The 26638-nt window shown below is 40.9% G+C and overlaps 2 protein-coding genes and 3 pseudogenes across 4 annotated transcripts; 3 read left to right on the top strand and 2 right to left on the bottom strand.

Moving 5' to 3' along the window:
- Positions 1–442: 442 nt before the first annotated feature.
- Positions 443–2701, bottom strand: LOC143581117 (cytochrome P450 81Q32-like; annotated as a pseudogene). Its single transcript, XR_013143779.1, has 2 exons — positions 1532–2701; positions 443–1001 (listed from the first exon to the last, which is right to left on the bottom strand). The product of XR_013143779.1 is annotated as a cytochrome P450 81Q32-like (transcript).
- Positions 2702–5463: 2762 nt separating this feature from the next.
- On the top strand, positions 5464–7265 carry LOC143581116 (cytochrome P450 81Q32-like; annotated as a pseudogene). The gene is made up of 2 exons (XR_013143778.1): positions 5464–6339; positions 6412–7265. The product of XR_013143778.1 is annotated as a cytochrome P450 81Q32-like (transcript).
- A 1386-nt stretch (positions 7266–8651) lies between these two features.
- LOC143581108 (cytochrome P450 81Q32-like) lies at positions 8652–10738 on the bottom strand (annotated as a pseudogene).
- Positions 10739–10745: 7 nt separating this feature from the next.
- LOC143581107 (cytochrome P450 81C13-like) lies at positions 10746–11327 on the top strand. Its single transcript, XM_077063969.1, has one exon. It carries the CDS (start codon positions 10746–10748, stop codon positions 11325–11327), a length of 582 nt encoding a protein of 193 aa, XP_076920084.1.
- A 3591-nt stretch (positions 11328–14918) lies between these two features.
- Positions 14919–17185, top strand: LOC143581115 (G2/mitotic-specific cyclin C13-1-like). Its single transcript, XM_077063973.1, has 6 exons — positions 14919–15465; positions 15786–16018; positions 16093–16276; positions 16370–16519; positions 16816–16950; positions 17042–17185. The coding sequence occupies exons 1-6, from the start codon at positions 14944–14946 to the stop codon at positions 17114–17116; spliced, it is 1299 nt and encodes a 432-aa protein (XP_076920088.1). The 5' UTR covers positions 14919–14943; the 3' UTR covers positions 17117–17185.
- Positions 17186–26638: the final 9453 nt, after the last annotated feature.

The raw sequence follows: 26638 nt of genomic DNA, 5'->3' as shown, positions 1-26638 counted from the left end.
AGACAACCTATATTCATAAAATTAATCCTTAAAATCAAAACATGATCTCAAAATTATCAATCTAATCCAATTAATCACTACCTCATTCAGACACTCATCCTGGTTGAATTTTCCACCGTCCATTTGGTCACTTATGTTTTCATATGAAACTTTTATTTCTTTTAATAAAAAGGTGTAACCAAGTCTAATAAATTTTTATTTAATATAACAAGCCCAACAACTTAAGAGGACTTCTATTGTAAAAAAAAGTTCACAATTGAAAAAAAAAATATAAAAGGTGTCTTAAATAAAAACAACTTTGTAGAATATAACAATTATCAATAGTCCATATAATGTCCAACAACTTGTTGCTACTATTGCTCCCACACTTTACGATAACATATAAATTGTTGTTGCTGTGTAACAACTAACAATTATTCAAATATATGGGTGTTAACACGGACTCATAGTTGGGACAGTAGATCTTGCAACTCTAGCCGGGGTTTGCACTTGGCAACCAACGGTTTGGCCTTGGGCATAGTGACTCCAGGACCTAGAGTAGACCCAAGTATACGAACCGCCAACCCCTCCCCTGGACATCCCCTTCTTCCAGACCCAAATGGCATAAGCTTAAACCCATCTCTTGTTCCTTCGAGCCCTTTAAACCTTTCAGGATTGAACCTTTCAGGGTCGGGCCACAACTTGGGGTCACGATGTATGGCCCATTGATTAACAAGCAACATGGTCCCACGCGGTACGTTGTAACCGTCAATAATACAATCTTGTGATGACTCGTGAGGAAGTAGTAAAGGAACAACATGGTATAATCGTAATGTCTCGTTTATAATCCAACGAATGTAAGGCAGGTCAACCATATCTGACTCATCAACAATACGATCTTTGCCAATTTTACTATCAATCTCATTTTGCGCCTTTTTTAGAACTTGTGGATGGTTTAGCAAAAGGGACAAACACCATTCCATGGTTCCGGACGTAGTATCAATGCCAGCCATCAACAAGACCTGATCAAAAGTTCTCAAGAATATGATCAAAAACGTATTTTGATAGAGAATATGTTTTGAAAAGTTCCATGGTGCAAATGAGTACACATCCACAAGTAAAGAAAAAAAAGGGCTTCGTAACTTCCAATATAAGATACTTTATTCACTAGTCAAAACCCGCCTTCTTATAATCAAACCAGATGTGAGTTGTGACAAATCAATTAGAGTAAGTCTGAGCTCCACTAGTTTGGTTATAAAGAGATTGAGCTTAAACTTTAAGCTTTATATCTATAAACTACACAAGCTTGAGTTTTTGACTAATTTATTTATTATTTTTTTATTAAAACGACGACCTTTTATTCTCCAAATTAGTTTGACTAATTTATTACGTAGGAATTAATATATATAATTTTTAGTATATATAAGTATATAACTACTAGTATTTATATGCATTAATACTTTTCAACTTGACTATGTTTACAAAACGAGCTTATAATTTATATAATCTAATAATATCTATATAAAATAACAAAAGGTAGTTAACAATATACCTGCACAAAGTCTCGAATCATTTGATCGCTATAATATTCAGGTTCCGATTCTTGCAACGATAACAACACTTCAATCTTCTTCTTCTTCTTCTTCTTCTTCTTCTTCTTCTTCGCGTTGTCTTTCGATCTTCTAAGTTGCTCGATCAATTCTTGAAAGAACTGATCCCTCCTTTCCTGCAAAGCAATCACCTTCTTCTCAAAACCTTTCCCGCCGAACCAACTCAAGAACGGCAAGTAATCAGCCGTAACCGAAGCACCCGCAAGCAAAAACGTCTCATCCATTATCTCCCTGAACCGTTCTCCTTCTTCCTCCGGTTCCCAATCATCTCCTCCGAAATTAAAATACCGCTTCCCGGATATCATCCTCATCAACACATTCAACGTCAGTTCGTAGAAAACCGATTTGAAATTCACCGGGGAAGAAGCTGACATAATTAGTTTACGTATCAGAAACCGGTTTTCGTCCATGCGAATGTGGTGGAGTTCGCTGAGACGGTGAGTTGACAAGATTTCGATCGCAGCAATGCGTCGTAGGTTGCGCCAGTTGTCTCCGTAGGAAGACCAAATAAGAGTTGTGTAGTTGTTGCCAATGAGCTTTCCGAATAACATCTTGGGGCGGTTTGCGAAGATGATATCGTGTTTGGTGAAGCATTGTTCGGCTGCGGAAGGTGAGGAGATGATAAGTACGCGGCGGAAGCCTAGCTGGAGTTGGATAACAGGGCCGTATTTAGCAGAGAGTTTGGCTAAGGTTCGGTAGAGTGGTCGTTTGAGGAGGTAGAGATGGCCGATTATAGGGAGAGTTGGGAAGACGGTTGGCGGGTGGTTGGCGATGGAGGCGGGTGGTGAAGAGATATGAAGCTAAGAGTATGAGGGAGATGTATAGATAAGGAACCTCCATTGTTGAAGGTTTTGGTGAGTGTTAATAGTGGATCTTAGTTGTGGTGTTATATAGAGTTGGTGAGTTGAGTGACATGGTGCTGATAAGAAAATGACGTGGTATCAATCATTCGTAAAATTGTACTTTTTTTTGCGTTTTTGTCAAAAGTGTTAGCGAAGATAAAGAAACTTCTAATAATAGTAGAACAGGTGGTTGAGACCAACTGATAACGTTCTTGTCAAATAATTAGAGTTGTAGGATGTATATGTTTGCGCGAATTAGACAGAGTGTAATGGGGGCGATAAAACCACAAAATTGTGGCAAGGCGGTAACCCCCTCCCCCCACAATAAGTGGGGGCATGAACTTGTCGCCGTGAACATTGGAAGAATATTAAATTAATGTTTTGACCGTTGGCAACGGGGAAAAAAATTAATATACATGCACCCAATCATTTTCACCATTTCATATACTAACTCAACCTCCAAAAACCAATATCATCTAACTTTCTTTACCAAAATGGATTCAACAAATACTTCCAACATGGTTGAACAATTTATTTAGAATAAAAAGACGATAGATTAGATCATGCAAGAGACGGCGGACTAGGAGGGTGAGATCATGAGTGCATTTCGGGCCGTAGCACATAAGATAGTTTATGGTTCTCTAGTTCTCAGTCGCGCATTAGGCGATTGCATATCATTCGAGAACGTGTGGATGCGAATGATAGTTTGATGAAAGACTACTTCAACGACACGCCTAGATACGGTGACACTAAGTTTGAACGTCATTTTCGGATGTCTAGACGTTTATTTTTGCGCATTGTGGAGATTTGGAGTGGGAGTATCCGTATTTTCAACAAAAATGCGACGTAAGATGATATTTAAGATAGACCGCCATCCAAAAGTGTATTTCGGCGCTACGTATCCTCGCATACGAAAACACGGCCGATAACGACGAGTATTTAAAGATGGCGGAGAAAACGACGCGAGATACTTTAGAGAACTTTTGCATCGGTAAAATTAATTTGTTTTAAATTAATTATTTTTAACCTACTTATTTTAATTAATTCTTTTAAATTGTTTAAATTAATTATTTTTTAACATACTTGCTTTTAATTTAAATTGTTTTATTTATTTATTTATATAGGAATAACACAATTACATGGTCCTCGTTATCTGAGGATTCCAGCTCCAAATGGCCTAAGTCGCATATACGATGTACATGAAAGTAAACATTCTTTTCACGACATGATCGAGAGTATAGATTGCATACATTGGGAGTGAGGCAATTGTCCAACCGCATGGCGAGGTCAATACCCTCGTGATGAGTATGGAGTTTCAACGGTTAGTCTTCAAACTACTTGTTCACACGACCTTTGTGTTTGGTTGGCGTTCTTTGGCTCTGCCTGGTCCAACAACGACATAAACGTTCTCAGATCGTCGCCCATGCTAGAGTATTATATCAGTCGCAACATACCGGCCTTACCGTTTTATACCAACGGTACCTACTACCATCAAAGATACAATCCGGGAGATGGGATATATACGGAGTACTCGATCATCGCGAAAACGTTTCAAGACCCGATCGAAGAAAGAAGAGAATATTTTAAGAAAAAAAAAAGAATATGCGCGAAAGGATATCGAGAGGTGTTTCGAGTTTCTAAAAAAATGTTTGCATTATGTGAAAAACCTCAGTCATGTATGGTCGATTGCAAAAACGAGTGATACCATGCATACATGCATCATATTGCATAATATGATTTTAGAAGACAATGGTAAAACAATACACCAACACTACATATCAGGGAGTTCCAGAACAATTTTCAATTTCGTGAACCAACCGAAGAACAACGAACACGAAACAATCACAAACTCACATCAAGTGAGATACATAATCAACTTAATACGGATTTGGTTTAACATGTTTCTATTTAATCGTCTCGTTGAAGACGAGTACGAAGACGAAGACGATCAACAATAAGGTGAAAGCGAAAACGATTCTTAAAGTAGTATTTGTATTTTTATATGTATTTTTTGTAATTTTAATGTATTATTTATTTATTTAACTTAATGAACTTTTATTTATTTAATTTAATCAATTTTTATTTATTTAATTTAATTATATAAAAAAAGGTGATGTAGCAATGTATGTTTCTACAACACCTGTATACCCACCCCTATTTTATAGCCCTCACTGTGACACTATACATATGTATAGCCTTACACAAGTACTTATGCTTCCGTTTTTCTAAACCAGATTCTATGTCACAAGACCAACCTCAGCAATTTTTTTATAATCACAAATTTGGGCGAATCAAACTCACAAGTATAGGGTACAAAATTTGAGGATCGGGAACGTTAGGGGTTTAGACCACCTGAACTGTTGGTGAATTCCGAATTCACATAATATGCATATCCTGTGTTGTTAAGTTATTTAGATGATCTTTTATATTATCAAATAGTTTGGTGTGGAAACCCAAATTGGTAATTTAAAACGTAAAACTTAAAAGAAGTTAATATTTTATAATTATCTTTATCTATTGCCACATAAGCAATATGGAAAGCCAAGAATGTTGTATTTAAGTTACAAAATTTATTCATATAATAGTATGAGAAATAAATACAAAATATATAGATCTGTAATTTTCTTAAACTAATACGAATCCTAAACCATTAACCATTGTACAAAGAGAATTTAATAAATCAAGGAAGCTAATTACCAACTTTCCCATCGATCTTCAGAGTAATCTCATCCTAACACATTAATAAAGTTGGGGTAAATTACTAAACAAAGACCAATACATGATCTTTATATTCATTCATCAAAATAAAAATAATATATATCAAACTCGTGTATCACATAAATATGAAACATAGTTTTCAAAATAAAAAATATCACTCGGTTGTACGCTAAAGAAATAATAATAATAATAATAATAATAATAATAAACGCCCTTGTTTTATGACTTTTTCACATCATTTTGGTTCAAGTAAACTGAGCTCATCCACTCTATATCTATACTACCACCATTAAAACAGGCATTAAAGTAACACCTTCAACAATGGAGGTTCCTTATCTATACATCTCCCTTCTACTCCTTCTAGCTTCATATCTCTTCACCACCCACATCCGTCGCAAATCCGCCAATCACCCACCAACCGTCTTCCCAACACTCCCTATAATCGGCCATCTCTACCTTCTCAAACGACCACTCTACCGAACCTTAGCCAAACTCTCTGCTAAATACGACCCTGTTTTCCAACTCCAGCTAGGCTTCCGCCGTGTCCTCATTGTCTCCTCACCTTCCGCAGCCGAGCAATGCTTCACCAAAAACGATATCATCTTCGCAAACCGCCCCAAGATGCTATTCGGAAAGATCATTGGCAACAACTACACAACTCTCGTTTGGTCTTCCTACAACGACAACTGGCGCAACCTCCGCCGCATAGCTGGAACCGAGATCCTCTCAACGAATTCCACCACATACGGACCGATGAAGTCCGGCTTCTGATCCGTAAACTGGTATCAAATTCTAATACTACGGTGAATTTCAACTCAGCTTTTTATGAACTGATGCTGAATGTGGTTATGAGGATGATATCCGGAAAGAGATATTTTGGCGGAGATACTCTAGTGGTGGAGGAAGAAGGAAAACAGTTCAAGGAGATAATGGAGGAGACGTTTTTGCTTGCAAGTGCTGCTAATATCGCCGATTACTTGCCGTTCTTGAGTTGGTTTGGAAAGAATGGTTTGGAGAAGAAGTTAATCGTGTTGCAAGAAAAGAGGGATCGGTTCTTTCAAGGATTGATCGAGCAACTTAGAACATCCAAAGGCGAAACGAAGAAGAAGACGTTGATGGAAGTGTTGTTATCGTTGCAAGAATCGGATCCTGAGTACTATAGTGATCAAATGATTCGAGATTTTGTGCAGGTAAATAATTATATAGTGATTTTTTATAACATATATATGCTATTGATCTTATTCATGAAAATTTGTGAGTAGGTTTTGTTGTTGGCTGGCAGTGAAACTACAGCTGGAACCATGGAATGGAGTTTGTCCCTTTTGCTAAACCATCCACAGGTGCTACAAAAGGCGCAAAAAGAGATTGATAGAAATATTGGCAAAGATCGTCTTGTTGGCGAGTCGGATATGGTTAACCTGCCTTACCTTCTTTGTGTTATAAATGAGACATTACGATTATATCCTGCAGGTCCTATGCTACTTCCTCACGAGTCATCACAAGACTGTATCATTGAGGGTTACAACGTACCGCATGGGACCATGCTGCTTGTTAATCAATGGGCCATACAACATGACCCCAAGTTGTGGCCCGACCCTGAAAGGTTCAATCCAGAAAGGTTTGAAGAACCGGAAGGCGCGAAAGTGTTGTTTAAGTTGATGCCATTTGGGTCTGGAAGAAGGGGTTGTCCAGGGGAAGGGTTGGCTGTTCGTATGCTTGGGTTAACTCTAGGGTTGCTAATTCAATGCTTTGATTGGGAACGATTAAGTGATGAGATGGTTGATATGACGGAAGGTCCTGGCCTCAGCATGCCCAAAGCAGAATCGTTGGTTGCTAAGTGTAAACCGCGGCTAGAGTTGCAAGATCTACTGGCTCAATTGTGAGTCTGTATAACATCTTTTTATTCAAATTCAAGTTGATAAAAGGATTTATATACTTGTGTTGCAACGCTAATTTCAAATGAAAAGAGCCATATACATATTATGATATTAATAAGCAGCTCTTTCGGGATAGAGAAAAAATGTATGTCCATTCTACTCTTCCGAACCTACCAATAGCTTTCTATAAGTGTGATTGTACTATGTACTTTTGTTATATAAATCATAGTTGTTTTGATTATTGTTTGTTGTAGTTCACCTTTAAACTCTTTTTATAACCACTGTAATTAAATTAAACGTGGTTGTACTCTTTTATTGAAACGTATAATGGCTTCATATTGCTTTATTGTTGTGAAAGCTTTCGTGGCTTGTTGGACTTGTTTATTAAACGAATGTTTAGAAAAAAGAGATAAATAGTAACCTAATTTCCTATTAGTATTAAGCCATTCATTTATGAAAACCATTTACACAACAGACATTGACGGAGTCAAGGAATTTTTCGTGTGAGTTCAGTATTTTTTGATGCTTCTTGGGTTTATTACTATCCGACTTCAAAGTTTTCAGGTAGGATCACATGATAATGCAATGCCATAACTAAAATGAATATCGTATATTTATAATCAAGTTTTAAGAGCATTACAACAATAGAACAACAAAAAAACAAGGAAAACAGTACTAACCTTGATTAGTCTTGGTCATATTGGATTCAATTGAATGCTACAACTTGAATTTTGATTTGTGTTTGCCATTGGGATTGCGGATTTGTGTCAATTCAAGGAGGACCAGTCAAAGTGTTGAACGAACAGAAGGTTAGGAACAGTCGCAGGAACCTATCGTCTGGGAATACTTCAGGGAAGAGGGAACTTCATGATAACTGGAACCTCGTCTAACTTCCACCTGTGTTCGGCTTGTATAACATATGCGACATTGTCTTTCTGCACTTACTAGCTTTCATCTAAGAAACAGTGCCATGTTTATTTGTGGTAAATCACTAATCCTAACAACTTCCTATCACACTTATTCACACACAAGCCTTTAAAGCATTGATTAAAATAATTCTTTTGCATCATTATGTGTTGTGTAAGGCCAAAAAGTGTGACTTGCGATATCAAATTACGAAACCCGTTATATATTTAATGGTCAAGTTAATAGTTAATGTCGGCGAGAAATCCGGACACGAGATGAGAGCTTATGTGCATGCGTTTAGCTTCAACGGGATTAGGCTTCTAGAATGTTTGTATTTGGCTATATATATGCCTTATGCATTTCATTTTAGTGTGTGTTTGTTTAGTGTAAATCACCACCCAAGGGGAGCTCACCTTGGGTGGGTCGGTTCTTTGGTTTAATATATAAATGTTTTACCGATTACGGAGTCGTTCACTATCCTTTATACTATATTTGTATTTATGTTCAATCGTTTGATTTACCGCACCCGTCTCGACACGTTTATCGAGAGCAAAACCGTTCGGTGGTCGTTTTGGGACCTACATGTTGGACAAACTCGATTATTTATCATTGCATCAAATATACTCTCGACTTCACACTTGTTTATTCAGAGCAAACCTGGGTCTACATGAGTAACCCATTTCAGCAAACACTTAAAAAACATAAGTTACAAGAATGATTTAAAGTTGGGCGAGTACATCTTGCATCTCTAGCCGAGGTTTGCACTTGACAACCAGTGGTTCAGCCTTAGGCATATTGACTCCCGGACCTTGTCTCATATCAACCGCCTTATCATTTAATTGTTCCCAATCAAAGCATTGAATAAGCAACCCTATAGTTAACCCGAGCATACGAATCGCCAACCCTTCCCCTGGACAAACCCTCCTTCCAGACCCAAATGGCATCAACTTAAACCCAATTTCCGTGCTATCTACCCTTCAAACCTTTCAGGGTTGAACCTTTCAGGGTCGGGCCACAACTTAGGGTCATGATGTATGGCCCATTGATTAACAAGCAACATGGTCCCATGAGGAATATTGTAACCCTCAATAATACAATCTTGTGATGACTCGTGAGGAAGGAGTAAGGGAAGCGTTGGGTATAATCGAAAAGTCTCATTTATAACCCATCGAAGATATGGAAGGCCAACCATATCTGACTCGTCAACAAGACGCTCTTTGCCAACTTTTCTATCAATCTCGTCTTGCGCCTTTCGTAGAACTTGCGGATGGTTTAGCAAAAGGGACAAACCCCATTCCATGGTTCCAGATGTAGTTTCACTGCCAGCCAACAACAAAACCTACTCACAAATTTTCATGAATAAGATCAATAGCATATATATGTTATAAAAAATCACTATACATTTATTTACCAGCACAAAGTTTCGAATCATTTGATCACTATAATATTCAGGATCCGATTCTTGCAGCGATAACAACGCTTCAATCATCGTCTTCTTCTTATTCATTTCACCTTTGGATGTTCTAAGTTGCTCCATCAATCCTTGAAAGAACCGATCCCTCTTTTCTTGCAACGCGATTAACTTCTTCTCCAAACCATTCTTTCCAAACCAACTCAAGATCGGCAGGTAATCGGCGATATTAGCAGCACCCGCAAGCAAAAAACTCTCCTCCATTATCTCCTTGAACTGTTTTCCTTCTTCCTCGACTGCCGGAATATCTCCGCCAAAATATCTCTTTCCGGATATCATTCTCATCAACACATTTACCGTGAGTTCATAAAAAACTGTTCTCAAATTCACTGGAGAAGAATTTGACATCAGTTTACGGATCAGAAGCTGGCCTTCATCCACTCGTATGTGGTGGGATTCGTTGAGGCGGTGAGTTGATAAGATTTCGATAGCAGCTATGCGGCGGAGGTTGCGCCAGTTTTCGCCATAGGAAGACCATACGAGATTAGTGTAGTTGTTGCCGATTATCTTTCCAAATAACATCTTGGGGCGGTTTGCGAAGATGATATCGTGTTTGGTGAAGCATTGTTCGGCTGCGGAAGGAGAGGAGATAATAAGTACACGGCGGAAGCCTAGCTGGAGTTGGAGATCGGGGCCGTATTTAGCAGAGAGTTTTGCTAAGGTTTGGTAGAGTGGTCGTTTGAGGAGGTAGAGGTGGCCGATTATAGGGAGGGTTGGGAAGACGGTTGGCGGATTTGCGACGGAGGCGGGCGGCACAAGGCGCGTCGCTTTCGGGAGATTGTGACTGAGATTTTGAAGCTTATGGGGGCTTCAAATGTAGGGGACTACTTGCCAATGTTGAGGTGGTTAGGAGTGAGTAAATTAGAGAAAAGTTTTATCAATTTGCAAGCAAAGCGGGACTTGTTCATGCAGGAGCTAATGGAGGAGATTAAAGAGAGCATGGAAATTAGCTATAGCCAAGACAAGAAGAAGATGAATATGATTCAGATGCTATTATCGCTGCAAAAATCCGAGCCCGAGTGCTACACTGATGAAATGATCCGAAGCCTCATGATGGTAATTAATTAACCAAGTAATCAAATTATCTTATACGCATATTTGGATATCAAATATGTTGGAATAAGAAATTAATCAAAACAGATGACCCACCTAGCTAGACCTATAGTTATATCAAAACATCAAGGCAATCCTAACTAGTCTAATACGAACTTAAACAAACACAAACTTAAACATAAAACAAACCGATAATACTAATTTCAAATTTTAAAATAAACCCAGGTCTTAATGTTCAATTAATGCACAGGTTATGTTAGCAGCAGGTACTGGTACGTCCATAACTACCATGGAGTGGGCAATGTCTCTTTTACTGAACAATCCAAGTGTCCTTAATAAGGCACGGGCTGAGATCGAAAAACATGTGGGACATGATCGTCATGTTGAGGAGTCAGACATGTGTAACCTACCTTATATTGGTTGCATAATAAAGGAAACTCTCAGAATGCTTCCACCCGGTCCTTTGTTGCCTCATGAATCCGCAGAAGATTGCACGGTGGGAGGATATCACGTCCCTAAAGGGACAATACTATTGGTCAATGTGTGGGCAATACAAAATGATCCCAACATATGGGGTGACCCCAAAACATTTAGACCAGAGAGATTTGAGGGTCTAGAAGGTTATAGAGATGGTTTCAAGTTTATGCCATTCGGGTTTGGAAGGAGAGGTTGTCCAGGAGATGACATGGGAATGCGCTTGGTCGGGTTGTGTTTGGGATCTCTGATCCAGTGCTTTGAGTGGAAGCGAACAGGTGAGAGCCAGGTTGATATGAGTGAAGGGATCGAAGGAATAAGCATCTCCAAGGCTATAAACTTGATGGCAATTTGTCGTCCTCGTGCTACAATGTCAAATCTCTTATCACGACTTTGATTAGCTTGGCTTTCCATCGTATGAAAGAAAATAAGACACATTATTATGTAGCCGCTTTATGATTACTACTTATACAAGTCTGGTCATGTACCTGGAGACTAATACAATACATAATAAAACTTAATGCTCGGTGTCGGTTAATTTGGTTCTTATTAGATATGTTAAAACATTTAGATTGTGTACTTAGTTTATTGGGCCATAAGAAACTTAGACTATCCGTAATTGTTTAACTAGCAATGCTAGTTAAAACACCACATAAACGTCACGTTAACGCAACGTAGACAGAAGCTAGCTAGCCTTTAACTAGTAGGGGGCTTTAACTGGCGCGCTATGGTTTAACTTGCATTAAGATTAAATTAAATATGTTTGTTTATTAGATTTTCACAAAAAACAAAACTAGTTGAGCGGCCTATGTGGATGGCGCCTCAACCCTTCATGTCACTTTGGCGTAGGGTTTTAAAGAGGTAGTCGTGTCTCCATTGTGGCAATCTAACGCCTGAGCGTGAGCCCATAACAAGTGGTCTTATTAAAATAGCCCAAGTATGAATTAAGTTTAATGGGTCACGGGTGTTATATTTTTTGGACACGTCTACGGAGACTTTTAACCTAACCGGTATGACTCTTAGAATATGCAAATCGCATGTGTGTTTTGGTGTTAGACCGTCTCCGTGTCTTAGACCATCTCTAATGCTTAAGACGCAGGGAGAATCCATGTAAACAGAGTACAAATCATCTTTCCTATTTGTAAAGGAGGATGTTGTAGTATAGGATCAACTGAATACTTAATAAATACAATTGATTCAACAGAGTTTTGATTCAATAGCGTGTAATTCATTAGGGTATATTCAATTGGAGATTACAAAGCTAAACGAGCATGCATAGTGAGGGGACACACTCCTCCGGTGTTAATACAAATATTAACGCACCTGTAATTTTAATCTTAAATTACTAAGAGGCCCCTGAAGAAACACAAAATCCTTCTTTGGTCTAGTTACTTAGTCCAAGGGTGATATAAGTATTTCACACGATGAGTTATATTCCTCTTTGGTGCCAATAAGTAGTACACCTACAAAACAAAACACCGTGAGCTCGTTACGAGGGAAATGGGGGGGGGGGGATCCTCTTGTAACCAACATCCGGCGTAAGAATCAGTATATTGTATTGTAAAAGGTAATAAGAGAGAGTTGAGAGTATTGGATGCTGGATCCTTTATCATTTGAAGGTAGGTAAGTATTTATAGCCGTTGGAGGGGAGAGAGAGGATGTAACCAACTGCCATGTTAGGCTTCCCACCAATCATATCCCTTGCACGTGTGTCACAGGGAGTTGGTGGGCGTCGTGGCCATTTTATGTTGACATGTCGTACTATGTAGTATTATTGACTTTGTGTTGTTCGTCCCTTATTGGTTGGGCGTCATTTACGATGAATATCCTTTATTTTTGCACCATGCTCGTGGAGATCTTTGGCGCTTCCATTCCCGATGTGTCATAGAATGTTTGTTATTATAAGGACATATTTGTTCATCGCCCTGGCGGCATGGTATTTGCATGGCGCCTGACCCTTATAACCGGCTTGGGTATTTGTCATGAGTTTATTGGTGGGTTTAGTACCCTACCTCCCCCTCCCACTCACCCACCAAAAGAACCCTTAATTTGTTCCTTTATGTTTCTTGATTCCAAATATGCTTCTCATTTCTTCACACATTCACTTTTGGTAAAGCCTTAGTTAAGATGTCTGCTTTCTAAAGTTCTTCGTGCTAGACTTGAGTGTCCTCATCTATCAATGCACTCACGAGTAAAATGATATCTTGTGCTGTTGTGCTTGGACCTACCATGGAATATTAGGTCCATCATTAGTAGTATTGTTTGACTTGTTATCTACAAAGAAAGTTACCTTACTAAACTTTTATCCAGTGATTTCACTCAATAATCATTATAGCCATAAGACCTTGTGTAGTGGCAATGCCCCAACCTTGGGAGTTTTACGACATGTAACGTCGTCTAGTAATTGGGTATCTGTTAAAGACATGATAAGACATGTTAAACAAAAAAGTGCGGTATGCAATTTTTTTATTTTCTTAAATAATTGTAATTAGTAGACTCTCTCATTATCCGTTATTGGTACACAAAACTTAAAACTTTCTTATAATCATGGCATATAAAGTAGTTAAACGAGTGGTATTTAAGTTTTATATTTGTGTCTCGCGCGTCGCCTCTTACCTGTTAAACCTGTTAAGACACGAATTGCCAGCCCTGCGTCCCATACTCCCAGTCAACAATGGGGCTTTTTGTATAAAGTAGTGGAGTGGTATAAAGCCCCCATAACCCCCTTTCAATCACTACACAATGCGGCTTTACATGTTGATGATGTTGCAGCCATGATTTCCGACTCACATAAGGATAGCTCCACCGTTGCTTGCTTGTGGATAGACCAATTTATGTGTTCATGATTTCCATCTCCCTCTTAAATGCAATGATTTATGTTTTCAACGTTTCCCGCTACTACTAGATCACAGACATAAACACCAATGATCAATATGAGTTCTTTAGACATGGTTTGTTCTTGAGGGAAGCGAATAAAACTGAAGACTTTACGTGTACCATAGAGTCTTAAATTCCATGCATGCGGTGCTTAACGTAGTCTGTATAAGGCCTTCTTCAGCCTGTAGGTTGTTTTTCTTTTCATGACTTTCTAAATTTGTATGGTTGTGAGACGAACATGTTTTTGTAGGTCTCATTGTAGTTGTGTTATTTTACATCCAAACGATGTATTGGCCAACCTTCATATGCTACTACCGGGGCAAACAATAGTCTAATTGTTTCCATTCTTTCTAAAGGAGAAAATACTTCATTAAAATCAATTCCAAGATTTTGTAGAAAACCTTTTGCTACAAGTCATGACATATATTTGTTTATTTCTCCTTTTGACATCATTCCTTTGGCATCCTTCTTTACCCGTTCAAATACATCTATATAGGTATAGATATAACTTGCTGTATAAAATTACGTAAGACTAGAATACGCTAACATTACATGAATTTGAAAAAAAAATGTAACCCGTAATGTTTCTATAAGAAAACACACACTCAAAAAATTCATACCAACTACTGGAATTATGGTTTTTTTTATCAGCATATAACAATTTTTCAACAGTTTGTTAGTAATACGAATCAAATATATTATAGTTTCGCAAATAACACCTAATATTGCTATATGCCAATCTAGATTGCCCGATCCAACGAAAAATATAACTAACTTTTCTGAATTTGTATGTAATAAGAGACGTTAAACTGTCGATGTTTGTTAGTGTAAAAATATTATAGTTGCACATATAGTAAGAACAATAACTTTCGAAAAAAATATTATTCCTAATACGTGCCTAGCACAAGAAATCAAGAATTATCCATGTAATTAACTCAAAAGTACAATTACCTTAATAAGTTGAAAACACATTGAATCCATGTAATGAGCACCAAAACCATATATGTTAAAAACTTAAAAATTTCAACACATTTTGAAAAGGCGCGTGGTTTAACATTTCAAACCCATGTTTTAGTTTTTAAGATTTTAAATCCCATGAAACTGGCCGCCACCCGCCACTACAACATTTCACCCGTATGACGTGTCAATCTCCCATTGGCTACTCAAAACATTTCAACCATTTTCACCAAAACCTTAAAAATTTCAAAACCATACTAAAATTGGCGGCACCCCCATTCCTTAAAATACCCAAAACTCCCACCCCATTTCACCACCACCACCACCACCACTCAGTTCATCTCCTGTGTTCGTTGCTTCCAATAATAATAATATCAATGGCGGACCAGGAGAACAAGAACATGAACATGAACATCAGTGTGAGGGTTACTCGGTTGGCGAAGAAGAGGGCTATGGAAGCAACTGGGACCCACTACCAACCGGCCAACAAGAAACGTGTGGTGTTGGGTGACCTGTCGAATAATGTGGCTTCATCGGAGAATCCGAAGAAGGTGAAGAAGGATGTGATTGTGAAGCCAGCGGCTGTGGAGAAAGAAGATGAACGTGTTGGGGAGAAGATTGGTGATGCGTTGACTTCCGTTGACCCTCAGATGTGTGAAGCTTATGTTTCGGATATCTTTGACTATCTTCATAATATGGAGGTTTGATACATTTCTTGTTTTTAAGTTTTAATTTTTAATTTTACTTGAATTATACTATTAGGTTCATGCCAAAATAGAGTCGGATTGAAATAAGTTTTTTTTAAGTATCAACTTTTAGCTTAATGAACCATAAATCTAGGTTTTGTGAATTGCGTCAACTGTCAAATTAATTTGTATTTTAAGTTTTTAACCGACTTTTAGCTTTTAATTGATGTGTCCATTGATAAATCATAGAACAACTTCAAATCTAGATCTAGTGTCAAATTGTTTTGCATTCAACAGTTCAATTGATGAATTTCTGTTCTTGTTATTGAATCTAGATGGAGGCAAAAAGGAGACCAATGGCAGATTACATTGAAAAAGTGCAAAAAGATGTGACAGTTAATATGAGGAGTGTGTTGGTTGATTGGCTAGTTGAAGTTGTGGAAGAGTTTAAGCTTCTTCCGGACACTTTGTACCTCACAATATCATACATTGATAGATTTTTATCGTCAAATGTTCTTAACCGACAAAGACTTCAACTTCTTGGTGTTTCTTCAATGCTGATTGCATCGTAAGTATCACAATTCGGGTGCTTTATTGATTCAACTATGTGGTGTTAATCTAATCTTGGTTCATTATTATCAGAAAATATGAAGAAATTAGCCCTCCACATACTGAAGATTTCTGCTACATAACTGATAACACATACACGAAGCAAGAAGTGGTTAAGATGGAAGCGGATGTGCTAAAAGCACTCAAGTTTGAAATGGGAAATCCAACAGTTAGAACTTTCCTTAGACGGTTTCGAATCGGTCAAGAAGATTATAATGTAAGCTCTACTGCCGTTGTGTTTATTGTGATTCGTGTGTTGTTGATTATTATGTAATGGTTTATTTATGGATTTTGGTTTTGAAATTTGCAGGAACCCAATTTGCAGTTGGAGTTTTTGAGTTATTATTTAGCTGAATTGAGTTTGTTGGAATATAACTGCATCAAGTTTTTGCCTTCTTTGGTTGCTGCATCTGTCACATTTCTTTCAAGATTCACTCTTGAGCCCAGCTCACATCCCTGGGTAAGAATCATATAAATTTGATCAATGTAATAAAACGTGATCATTTTATAGAAATAAGTTGCTTTTTATTAAATAAATGTGATATTTTTATAATGTTTTTTTTTTGGGTAAAATTTTGATTTTTTTAAATGCAATCATTCTGATTTTAGACCAATATTCTTGAAAACAGTTTAATTTTTTTTTATTAAAATAATATGATCTTTGTTAAAAGTTAAAACAATTTGTATCTTTATAATATACTATTTTTTATCAAATAAAACAGTGATTCTGATGTAATTATGTCATCTTTTTTACATAATTTGGCACTTGAACAACTCTCTGGATACAAGCCATCCGATTTGAAAGAATGTGTTCAAATTTTACATGATTTGCAGTCAAGTAGAAGAGCTGGAAATTTAGTAGCAATTAGAGAAAAATACAACCAGCATAAGGTTTGTGAAGCATTAATGCAACTAATTTAAATGATTTTTATACCATTGCTCTAAAATGTGGTTTTAACTTTTTTGTAATTTATTTTGGCAGTTCAAATGTGTATCTGGATTGTCTTCGCCTTCTGTGATTCCATCATCCTACTTTGATGACATCAAGAAACCATAACTTTTGGAAAAAGGATGACGGGTATACGCGGATTCATGAAGATTATGTTAAAGTATGGAAGGATACGAAGCAACGATGAATCTGACTCTTTAACTTGATATGAAGACAAATGGTAGCTATGAAGCAGTATGGAAGGATATGAAGACAAATGGTAGCTATTTTAGTTGTCATTTTTGTTAGAGCTTATTGTCATGTATATTGTGATATTGATAAAACCAATAATGATTATGAAATAATCGTTGATATGTGATAGTGAAATATTTAGAAAACTATAAATTAGGAGTTGGATTTTGTATGAGTGGAGACAAAAGTCATAATTAAGGTATTTATAAATTTTTGGTTATGTTTATTTAATATAACAGCAAAATGACTATTTAGTATGAATATAATATCTTCTTTTAGCATAAATAATATGAAAAATGTATAGCAATGACAAAAAAAAATATAATTTTTCTTTTTAAAACTACATGATTAACATACGTGAACAATATTATAATTAAACAAAAAACATTATAAAATTAAACATTATATATATATATATATATATACTAAAAGGTAAACTTGTCCGTACTCAAATATCAACACTATTCATACGTAGGGTCACGATTATGCCACGTTTTCATAATTTAGGGTCACGTTGGGGACACGTTTCACTTTCTACCGTTCTCTTCTCTTCTCCTCTTCTTGTTCGTATCATCTGATACTAAACCAGTGAACCACACTGTCATCTTTCATTCCTACCTCTTAGACCACTCTCGCCATCATCTGAATTACAACCATTGTTTTTGGACCCTTATGATTTATGCTGGCTATTGTTCCATTTCGAGCACTCAATAGACATACGGCATCGATCTGCCGGTTCTCAGTCTCAAACCCTAATATTCGACAGGGATAACTCTTTTCTACCTTTACTTTTTTATTTATATATTTATTTCATAGTTGGTGTCACTAATACTCGTCAAGGATCGCTCACTTGGATGCAAGGTAATTACAATCGCTACAACAAATTTCAACTTTTGTTCATATATTACCAGAAATTTAAGATTAATTTTGCTATTTGATTTGCAGACAGTATGACCTGATCCGATCAGTTTCCACATGTATGTTTGAAGTGGCTGACTTTATAAAGCTAGAACTTCATTTCTTTTCAGTTTTTTCAAACTTCTGGAAAGATGGTTAAAGAAATTCCGGTAACCACAACCCCAGCTACTGGGGGGAATACCGGCTACACAGTCTTTACAAACACTACCCCGGTTACCCAAGCCGGGGCAAGTGAAGTAAATTTTACGAACACTACCCCAGTTACCCAAGTTGGGGCAAGTGCAGTAAATAATCGCTCACTGGGACTCACCGATACCCAGTTAGAGAAACGAACAAGACTCCCCCGCCAAACACTCGATGAAGTTAAGGCATGGGCGGAGGCACGTCAGAGGGAATTCCAAGCTGAGTTGGACGAACGCTTGCGTTCCGTCCAACAGGCTGACGAATTCGAAGAATACTTGGACGATGACTCGGAGGAATCCGACACCGACGCGAACCCTCGCCATAGGGCAAAAGGGAAGCGTAAGGAAACGGACTCCCAACCGAGAAGGCGTTTTGGAGAAGCCTTCAAACCAAAAAACACAGGTGGAAGCCCACGTGACTTCTCCAAAACATTTAGACCAACTGTTGCAAATGCGGGAACGTCCAAATTTGCAAGGGACATTGCGGAAGCAATCGCCCCAAAAAGTGCCAAACAGATGTCCAACATCGGCACTTACGATGGTATATCTGACCCAGATGATCATTTAAACAGATTCATAGCGGGGGCAACCGTCAGCAATTGGACGGAACCTACGTGGTGTTACATGTTCCAAATGACGCTTGTTGGGCCAGCTAGAGCGTGGTTCGATCGTCTACCGGTCAACCACATCTACGACTGGGCAGACTTCCAGCAGAAGTTTAGCCAACACTTCAGCCAACAACGAAAGTATACCGAGGAGCAATGGACAATCCTCAAATGCATTCGAGAGGAAGATGAATCTTTGCTAGACTTCATCACTCGCTTCAACTCAAAGAAGATAAGTCTGGGTAATATCAGCGAAGATCTTGTTCGCGCTGCTTTCATCCAGGGCGCGAACGACCCAGAGCTCATCCGCACCTTAACGGGTAAAGATGGCATGCCATCCACATGGGATGCCATCATGACAGCAGCAAAACGCTTTGCGGAAACGGAGAAGCAACTGGGTAGAGATCTCCCACAGAGCACAAACCTCTACACCCAGAAAACAAGAGAAGACAACGTCCTTACCGCCCGATTAAACAAAAAGCGGAAGCTAGGCATTTGGCAGTCAAGGGTAAACTTTGACACCTCATCCGGCTCGCAACATCGGGTAGGTGGAAGGGATAACGTACGGTCGAACCAGAACTCCAGATGGACGCCACTCACCAAAAGCGTCACTGAGATATTCGCCACTGAGGAGCTCCCATGGCCAAAAGCTCCAATAATCCGACATCGTCCCAATGCTGATCGGAGCAAATACTGTGACTTTCACAGGACAAAAGGCCACAACACTGAAGAATGCATAGACGTAAAGGACATGGTCGAAGCATTTGTCAGAGATGGGACGCTCGCGCACCTCGTGGCGCAATGAACGTTGAGCAGGCTGATGCGTGTAGAACCCCAGCTGGGGAAAACACGAATAAAATTACAGCTTCAATATGGAGACTACATGCTGCGTAAAGAACGAGATCCCGAACCAGGTGCATATCGGCTCGATGGCACTCCCATCCCAACAACATGGAAGGGAGCTCAATTACACAGTTTGCATGTAGATGAATTCCAAATTTGTAAAGAAAAGGCCCAGAGCCACTTCTAATGGAAATGATTCTCCTTAGAACATCGACGCTGATGATTTTACATTTATACTTTATGAACTATCAACACTGATGCCGGTTTTCACCGCATACATAAGTGTGAAAGTCGTTGCATGGGGAAGGCGGCAAAACCCGCATAAACCCAAAAAACGGCAAACCTTCACGCAGGTCAGTTGAAGGGGAAAAGTTCAGTCATCCTACTAAATGAAAGTGCTGGTCTATCCGCATGAATCATGATAGAGGAAACTGAACACTAACCTATTAACAACCACGCGTCGAACGGTTAATTTATTCAACACGGATATGCCGGTTTTCACCGCATAATTACGTGGAAAGTCGTTACGTGGGGAAGGCGGCAAAACCCGCATAAACCCAAAAAACGGCAAACCTTCACGCAGGTCAGTTGAAGGGGAAAAGTTCAGTCATCCTACTAAATGAAAGTGCCGGTCTATCCGCATGAATCATGAGAGGAAACTGAACACTAACCTATTGACAACCGCGCGTCGAACGGTTAACTTATTCAAAACAGAATTTCTAACAAAAGGATGAGGAAAACCTACACGCAGGTCAGATATAGGTAAAGTTTAGCCATCCTACTAAGTGCAAGTGACGGTCCTACCCGCACAATCACGAAAGATGAAGCAAAACTTCAACCTATTATCTACCACGTTCAAATGTTAACTTATCCTAAACACTTAGAAATTTCAAAAAAGATGAGGAAAACCTCCACGCAGGTCAGATGTAGGTAAAGTTTAGCCATCCTACTAAGTGCAAGTGACGGTCCTACCCGCACAATCACAAAAGAGGAAGCAAAACTTCAACCTATTATCTACCACGTTCAAAGGTTAACTTATTCTAAACACTTGGAAAATTGCTAATTTAAACTAAGGTATGCAAGTCATATAACGTTTACAAAGCAAGGAATCCAATGAAAGTAGCGGTCTTACCCGCACATAGATTTATATTTCATGATATTCATTACAAGAATGGCCGGGTAACTACCCGCCTACAAGAAAATAAATCTATACAAGCTAAATCTATCCTAGCAGTGGGAAGGGATCTTCAGGATCAGGCTTCAGGGCCACTTCCACTTGGACCCGCACCATCAGTAGAACGTGGCGGTCCAAGGAAAGCTTTAAGGATAGCTAGCCCATCATCAGCAGCAGCAACTTGGTTCACCTTCTCCACCACCGGATGCGGGAAGGCGGCATACTGATTCACTGCTTGGTCGTAAACAGCTTCAGTATCAACATTGTACAAAGGGAAGTTGGAAGGCGGGATGCCTTTCTCAACGAACCCTAGACCAAGCAGGAAGCCGGCCTTTTCCCCATCCTCGTGGGAAGCGTTGAGGGCTGCGCTCATAGCATCGTCATAAGACGTCTCCGTGAAGACTCGATGCACAACCTACAAGAAAATATACAAGTGTCAAAACCTTTTCTATTTACAAAGAAAAGCGTGAAGACATGAAGCTAAACATACCTGAGACAACGCTTCTCGAAGAAGCCATTCCTTGGCAACCAGAGCTTCTTGGAGGGCAGCTTGAGCTTCGTTACGGGCGCGTTCGGCTTCACTTTTATTGAGGTTGGCAAGCAACACTTCTTTAGCCGCAGCCTCTTCGACGCCCTTTAGCTTCCGCTCAGTATGGTCAAGCACCCCCCCTCTGGTCCAAAATCTCCTGGAGCTTTTTGGCGTCTTCCATCGCCAAGGCATCATGAGCCTGCTGGAGAGCCTCTAATTTGGCTTTAAGCTCTTCATTCTCCACGCGTAGAGGCTCAGCAACAGCTTCAGCCTTGGTGGCCCTCTCGGTTGCGTTCCTTGCAGTTTCCTTAGCCAGCCGAAGCTGTTCATTAACAGCTTTGGCAGCCTTGGAACGGGCCTCGAGCCGGGCCTGAACTTCAACCTCGAGGGCCTTGAAGGCCTTCTCATTTTCCGCAGCCACTGCGGTAAGCCTTTGGTTCTCCTCCCGGACAGCCCGCGCCTGAGCTACTTCTTTAATGCGAGCTGCTTTTAACTTGTCGTTTTCACGACAAAGCAGCTCGACGCGCGGCTGCATCCGGGCCAGGAGAACCCGAAGCTCATTGGTTAGCCTACCCTCCTGGTAGCTAGCCATGGCTTCCCCCAACGCACCACTGGGAGCAGCGTGACGAGCCCACTCCACGCACTCCACAGGGGTGCGAAGGGTTGTTCCTCGGCGGATGTTCCATCGTGGAACATACACTTCATTGGAATCCGACACTGCAAAAAACAAAGCAGTTAGGAAAAGATGATAAAAATATATAAAATAGGCCAAAAGAACCCTACGCACCTGTAGGGTCAATAACAGGCCGATAGCCGCCAAACCCATCACCTGAACCCAAGGGAAATCCATCCAAGAGGTCAGGCAGATGGGAAGGAGGCAGAGGTTGGCGAAAAGCCCCATGCATACCTGACGGATCGGCCGTCGTTGCCGAAGACGGAGGCATGGTAGAAGCCGCCGCGGTCGCCGCCGCGGAATCCGCAGCAAAAGTAACCGCCGGCTCAGTGAAAGATGCGGTAAAAATGGCACTGACAGCCGGCGGTGACGTCATCACAGCTGGAACAGTCGGCTCAAAGGAGTGAGCAACTGAACCAGCGGAAGCAGGCGCAGGCGCCTGGGTCGTCGCCTCAGGTAGGCTGACCAAGCCTACCGTCATGGGCGGAGGGATACTCTGCGCTCCACCCTGGAATGCGTCAACATCCACGCCTGCACAAAGAAGATAAGCATTAATGATGGAAAACTATGAAGTTAAAGATAAAGGAAGTTTGTACTTATGGGTTTTCTTGAGCCTGAAAGTGCGGACGGGCGGGGATGAACCCGATGGAACCGGCCTCTTCACGCCGGTCACCGTTGTCATCCTTGGCTCTCCGGAGGTGACAATCGTCGCAGCCTCCGGAGCGGCGGTCTTATCACCACCGGGATTCCCCGCCACCACTTCGCTCTCGGTCTCCGAATCAGACCGAGGCGCCGGATCGGCAGTGGAGGCCACCTTCTCCTTCCACTTCCCGCCGGCAGCCTTCTTCTTCCGCACCAACGGAGGACCATCTGCGGATTCCTCATCAGAACATACGATTAGAGGAATTCCAGCAGAGGTTTCAACATTGAGGGGTCGAGGGTCGAATAGCGCCTTACCTGGCCGCCTGGCGCTAAGGATCTCGTGGCCTAGCGGATAGACCTCCACGAACCGATCCGCCGTTTGTTATAGGATGGGCAACTCGTTCTCGTCTAGAGCGCGAGTACCCATCCGAGCGGGACCGTCAGCCTCCCGCGGGTACATGAGCGACTGCAAGTCGTTCCCCTCTGAAATAAACTGGAAAGTTAGAAGAAATTCTAAATCAACAAAAAGAAACAAAGCATACCGTAAAGAACAGAGTTCGAACCGTATTCGAGGACGATTGGGATCTTTCGCGCATCCGCATCCTTCCACACCCGGCTCATCCCGAGCATCACCATCCCGGACTCCGCAAACCGGTAAACCGGAGATTGGACTCGGGATATCTTCGAAAACCATTCCGCCTCCTGGTAGTTGGAGGCGTGAAGGCTGGGAAGTGCTTGCCCATTCTTGAATTTCATGGCAAGGGGGATGGCGCGAGCCGAAATGTAGAAGAACTCCCGCTTCCACGAGCGAAGACTGCGCTCGGTTGCGCAAATCTTCAAACCCTTAATCCGGGTTATCAACGTATACCACCCCTGGATGCACCTCCAAGAGTAGAAGGTCATCAGGCGGTCAACATAGGGCTCAATGCCCAGAATCCGGCACACCCACTCGAAGTGGCGAACCTTGGCAATCGCCATCGGATGCACCTCGGTCAGGTGCACACCGTGCCTCTCAAGGACACGGTAAACAAACTTTGTCAATGGGAACCTAAGATTCCCATAAACAAAGAATGCAGCATATACCCCGATCTTGCCTCTGGGGGCATCGTACACCGTCTGATGGGGTTCAGGAAACTCAGGCTCAAGAGACTCGAGCATGAACTTCCTGACGACGTACTGATACAGATCGACAGGCAGAGCACACTGGCACTCGCCAGCAGTACTCTTGTCATCGGCTGTAGATTCGAGATCACGTGAAGACATCTTGCAGAAAGAAGAAAACGATTTCAAGGGAATGCTCGACTGAAAAGATGAGTATTCGCCGGAAATCGTTTTGAAGATGAAAAGAGTGAAAGTGTGGATTACAAAGAACCCTCTCCCCCTTTATATACTAATCGCAATTAATGCGATGAATTTAATGCGGAAGAGAGAGAAATCGAATGTGCAATGAAACTATGACACGTGGCAAAAAGCAAGCTGGCAAAAGCTGTTGAAAGGACGCGTACCATTAATTTCGCGGCCACGCGCACGAAAAATCGCGCCCACGCGCCTGAAAAAACGTCTGGAATGACCATGTACTGTCACGTCACCATAACTTCCTGCACGCCCTGACACAGTCAGAAGAAACCGTCGCACGACGTTTCAGAGGTTTGGACTGTTCTTATCCTTTCACCAACTCTTCGAATTTCAAAAAAATTCAAAAAGATTCAAAAGTAAGCGGGAAAATACCCTTACCTTGGCAACCAAGTAACCATAAGACGGGTGCGGGTACAGTGTAAAGGCAAAACCCTTCACATACCTAGCACCCGCAGGGAATTGAAGCCAAGAATACCTAGGCAACCAAGTAACCATAAGACAGGTGCGGGTACAGTGTAAAGGCAAAACCCTTCACATACCTAGCACCCGCAGGGAATTGAAGCCAAGAATACCTCGGCAACCAAGTAACCATAAGACAGGTGCGGGTACAGTGTAAAGGCAAAACCCTTCACATACCTAGCACCCGCAGGGAATTGTAGCCAGGAATACCTCGGCAACCAAGTAACTATAAGACGGGTGCGGGTACAGTGTTAAGGCAAAACCCTTCACATACCTAGCACCCGCAGGGAATTGACGCCAGGAATACCTTGGAAGTAAAGTAACCGTAAGACGAGCGCGGGTACAGTGTTAAGGCAAAACCCTTCACATACCTAGCGCTCCGCAGGGAATTGAAACCAAGAAGGATCTTCTGGGCAATGCTTGCGGAAACGGAAATAACATCCCCGCATAGCGGGAACATCGAGAACTACATTGTTTGAAGCTCCAGGATGGAATTGGTGGTTTTAACATAATTGATCACTATGTTCAAAACTACCAAAACCTCATGGAGAATCCACACAAGTGGGACTCAACGCTCCTGACTTGCGAGGAGGTTACAGACCTACCCGCATCATACCCAAAGATCAAGCAGGAAAGTCGGGAATTTCTGCAAGTGACAAGGACTTCCGCGGGAAGAATCCCCATGGAAAACCTTAAAAAACCCTTTTCAAAACCCTTTGCTTAAGTCCAAAAGTTCACCTCACTTTATTAAACATTCATGAGAAGAACATTGGACTGGGGGGACTTGAAGAGGTAGGTCCCAGCAGAGCCCAGTTGGACCCGCAAGACTCACCTTGAAGAGAGACGTCTGCGCAGAAACCAACTGGATCCGCAGGACCCACCATGCTCAGAGACGTGACGTCCTTACGCGCAGTACGTAAGCTGTTCCCGCAGGAAATGCCTCCCAATGGTGAAGGACTCCGCCTGTTCCCGCAGTTGCGGATACAAGCCATCAGGGAAGGCCACCCGCGCAGCAAGGCTACACGCACAAGGCACTTAGCTCTCAAATCATTCAGTGTCACCTGAAGGAATGAGCAAAGCCGGGAACAATCCCGCACAAAGGCGGGAGGGGGAATACTCCCGCCCAAAAGCCAGTCCGTACGACACGGGAAGATCTTCTGTACTGTACCTGACGAGGTATGGGCAAAAGATCTGACTAAAGATACGACAGCTTATTGACAACAGTATGGCGAGCAGCATGCTCCTGTACTGTATGTCACTATTAGCCGCTGCCTACTCACCAACTCCTGTCATACCACGTGCATAGCCGGCAGTTGGTGGAAAAGGAATAGTACACAGCAGGCCTGGTCACTGTCAGCCGCTGCCTACCCACCAACTACCAGCAGGGCACGTGCGTAGGCCACAGTTGGTAGAACAGGAATACTATTCAGCCGGCCACACCTCCTTGGAAACCTACCTTCGGCTATAAATACCCCAAATGGTATGATTATCTCATCTTATCATATCTTATCATATCTTATCATATTATCATCATATTATACCTGATATCTGCTCTAGCAATCTCTTAATATACATTTATATTTAAAGAGCAATCTAGTCTGATTCTCACGCCGGAGGGTGGTCACAAGGAGGAACCCCCCCTTCTCAGTGACAAGCTCACGGTGTCTGTTTTGCAGGTTATCAGAAGAACCATCTTTACCGGGTCTAACCCCTCGTGGGAAACATATATCTAACCCCCAGGTTACTCGTAATCTGCCCGGGGTCCGGTTAGTGTTTCTTCATTTATATATTTATTTCATAGTTGGTGTCACTAATACTCGTCAAGGATCGCTCACTTGGATGCAAGGTAATTACAATCGCTACAACAAATTTCAACTTTTGTTCATATATTACCAGAAATTTAAGATTAATTTTGCTATTTGATTTGCAGACAGTATGACCTGATCCGATCAGTTTCCACATGTATGTTTGAAGTGGCTGACTTTATAAATCTTATTTTATAAAAATTCCTTGATTTG

The sequence above is a fragment of the Bidens hawaiensis genome, unplaced genomic scaffold (genome assembly GCF_021521415.1).
Source record: "Bidens hawaiensis isolate Kalapana, Puna unplaced genomic scaffold, B.hawaiensis_p1.1 tig00030808_1, whole genome shotgun sequence".
Taxonomy (NCBI): domain Eukaryota; kingdom Viridiplantae; phylum Streptophyta; class Magnoliopsida; order Asterales; family Asteraceae; genus Bidens; species Bidens hawaiensis.
Note: the sequence above shows the minus strand (reverse complement) of the source record. Positions and strands in the feature narration are given on the sequence as shown.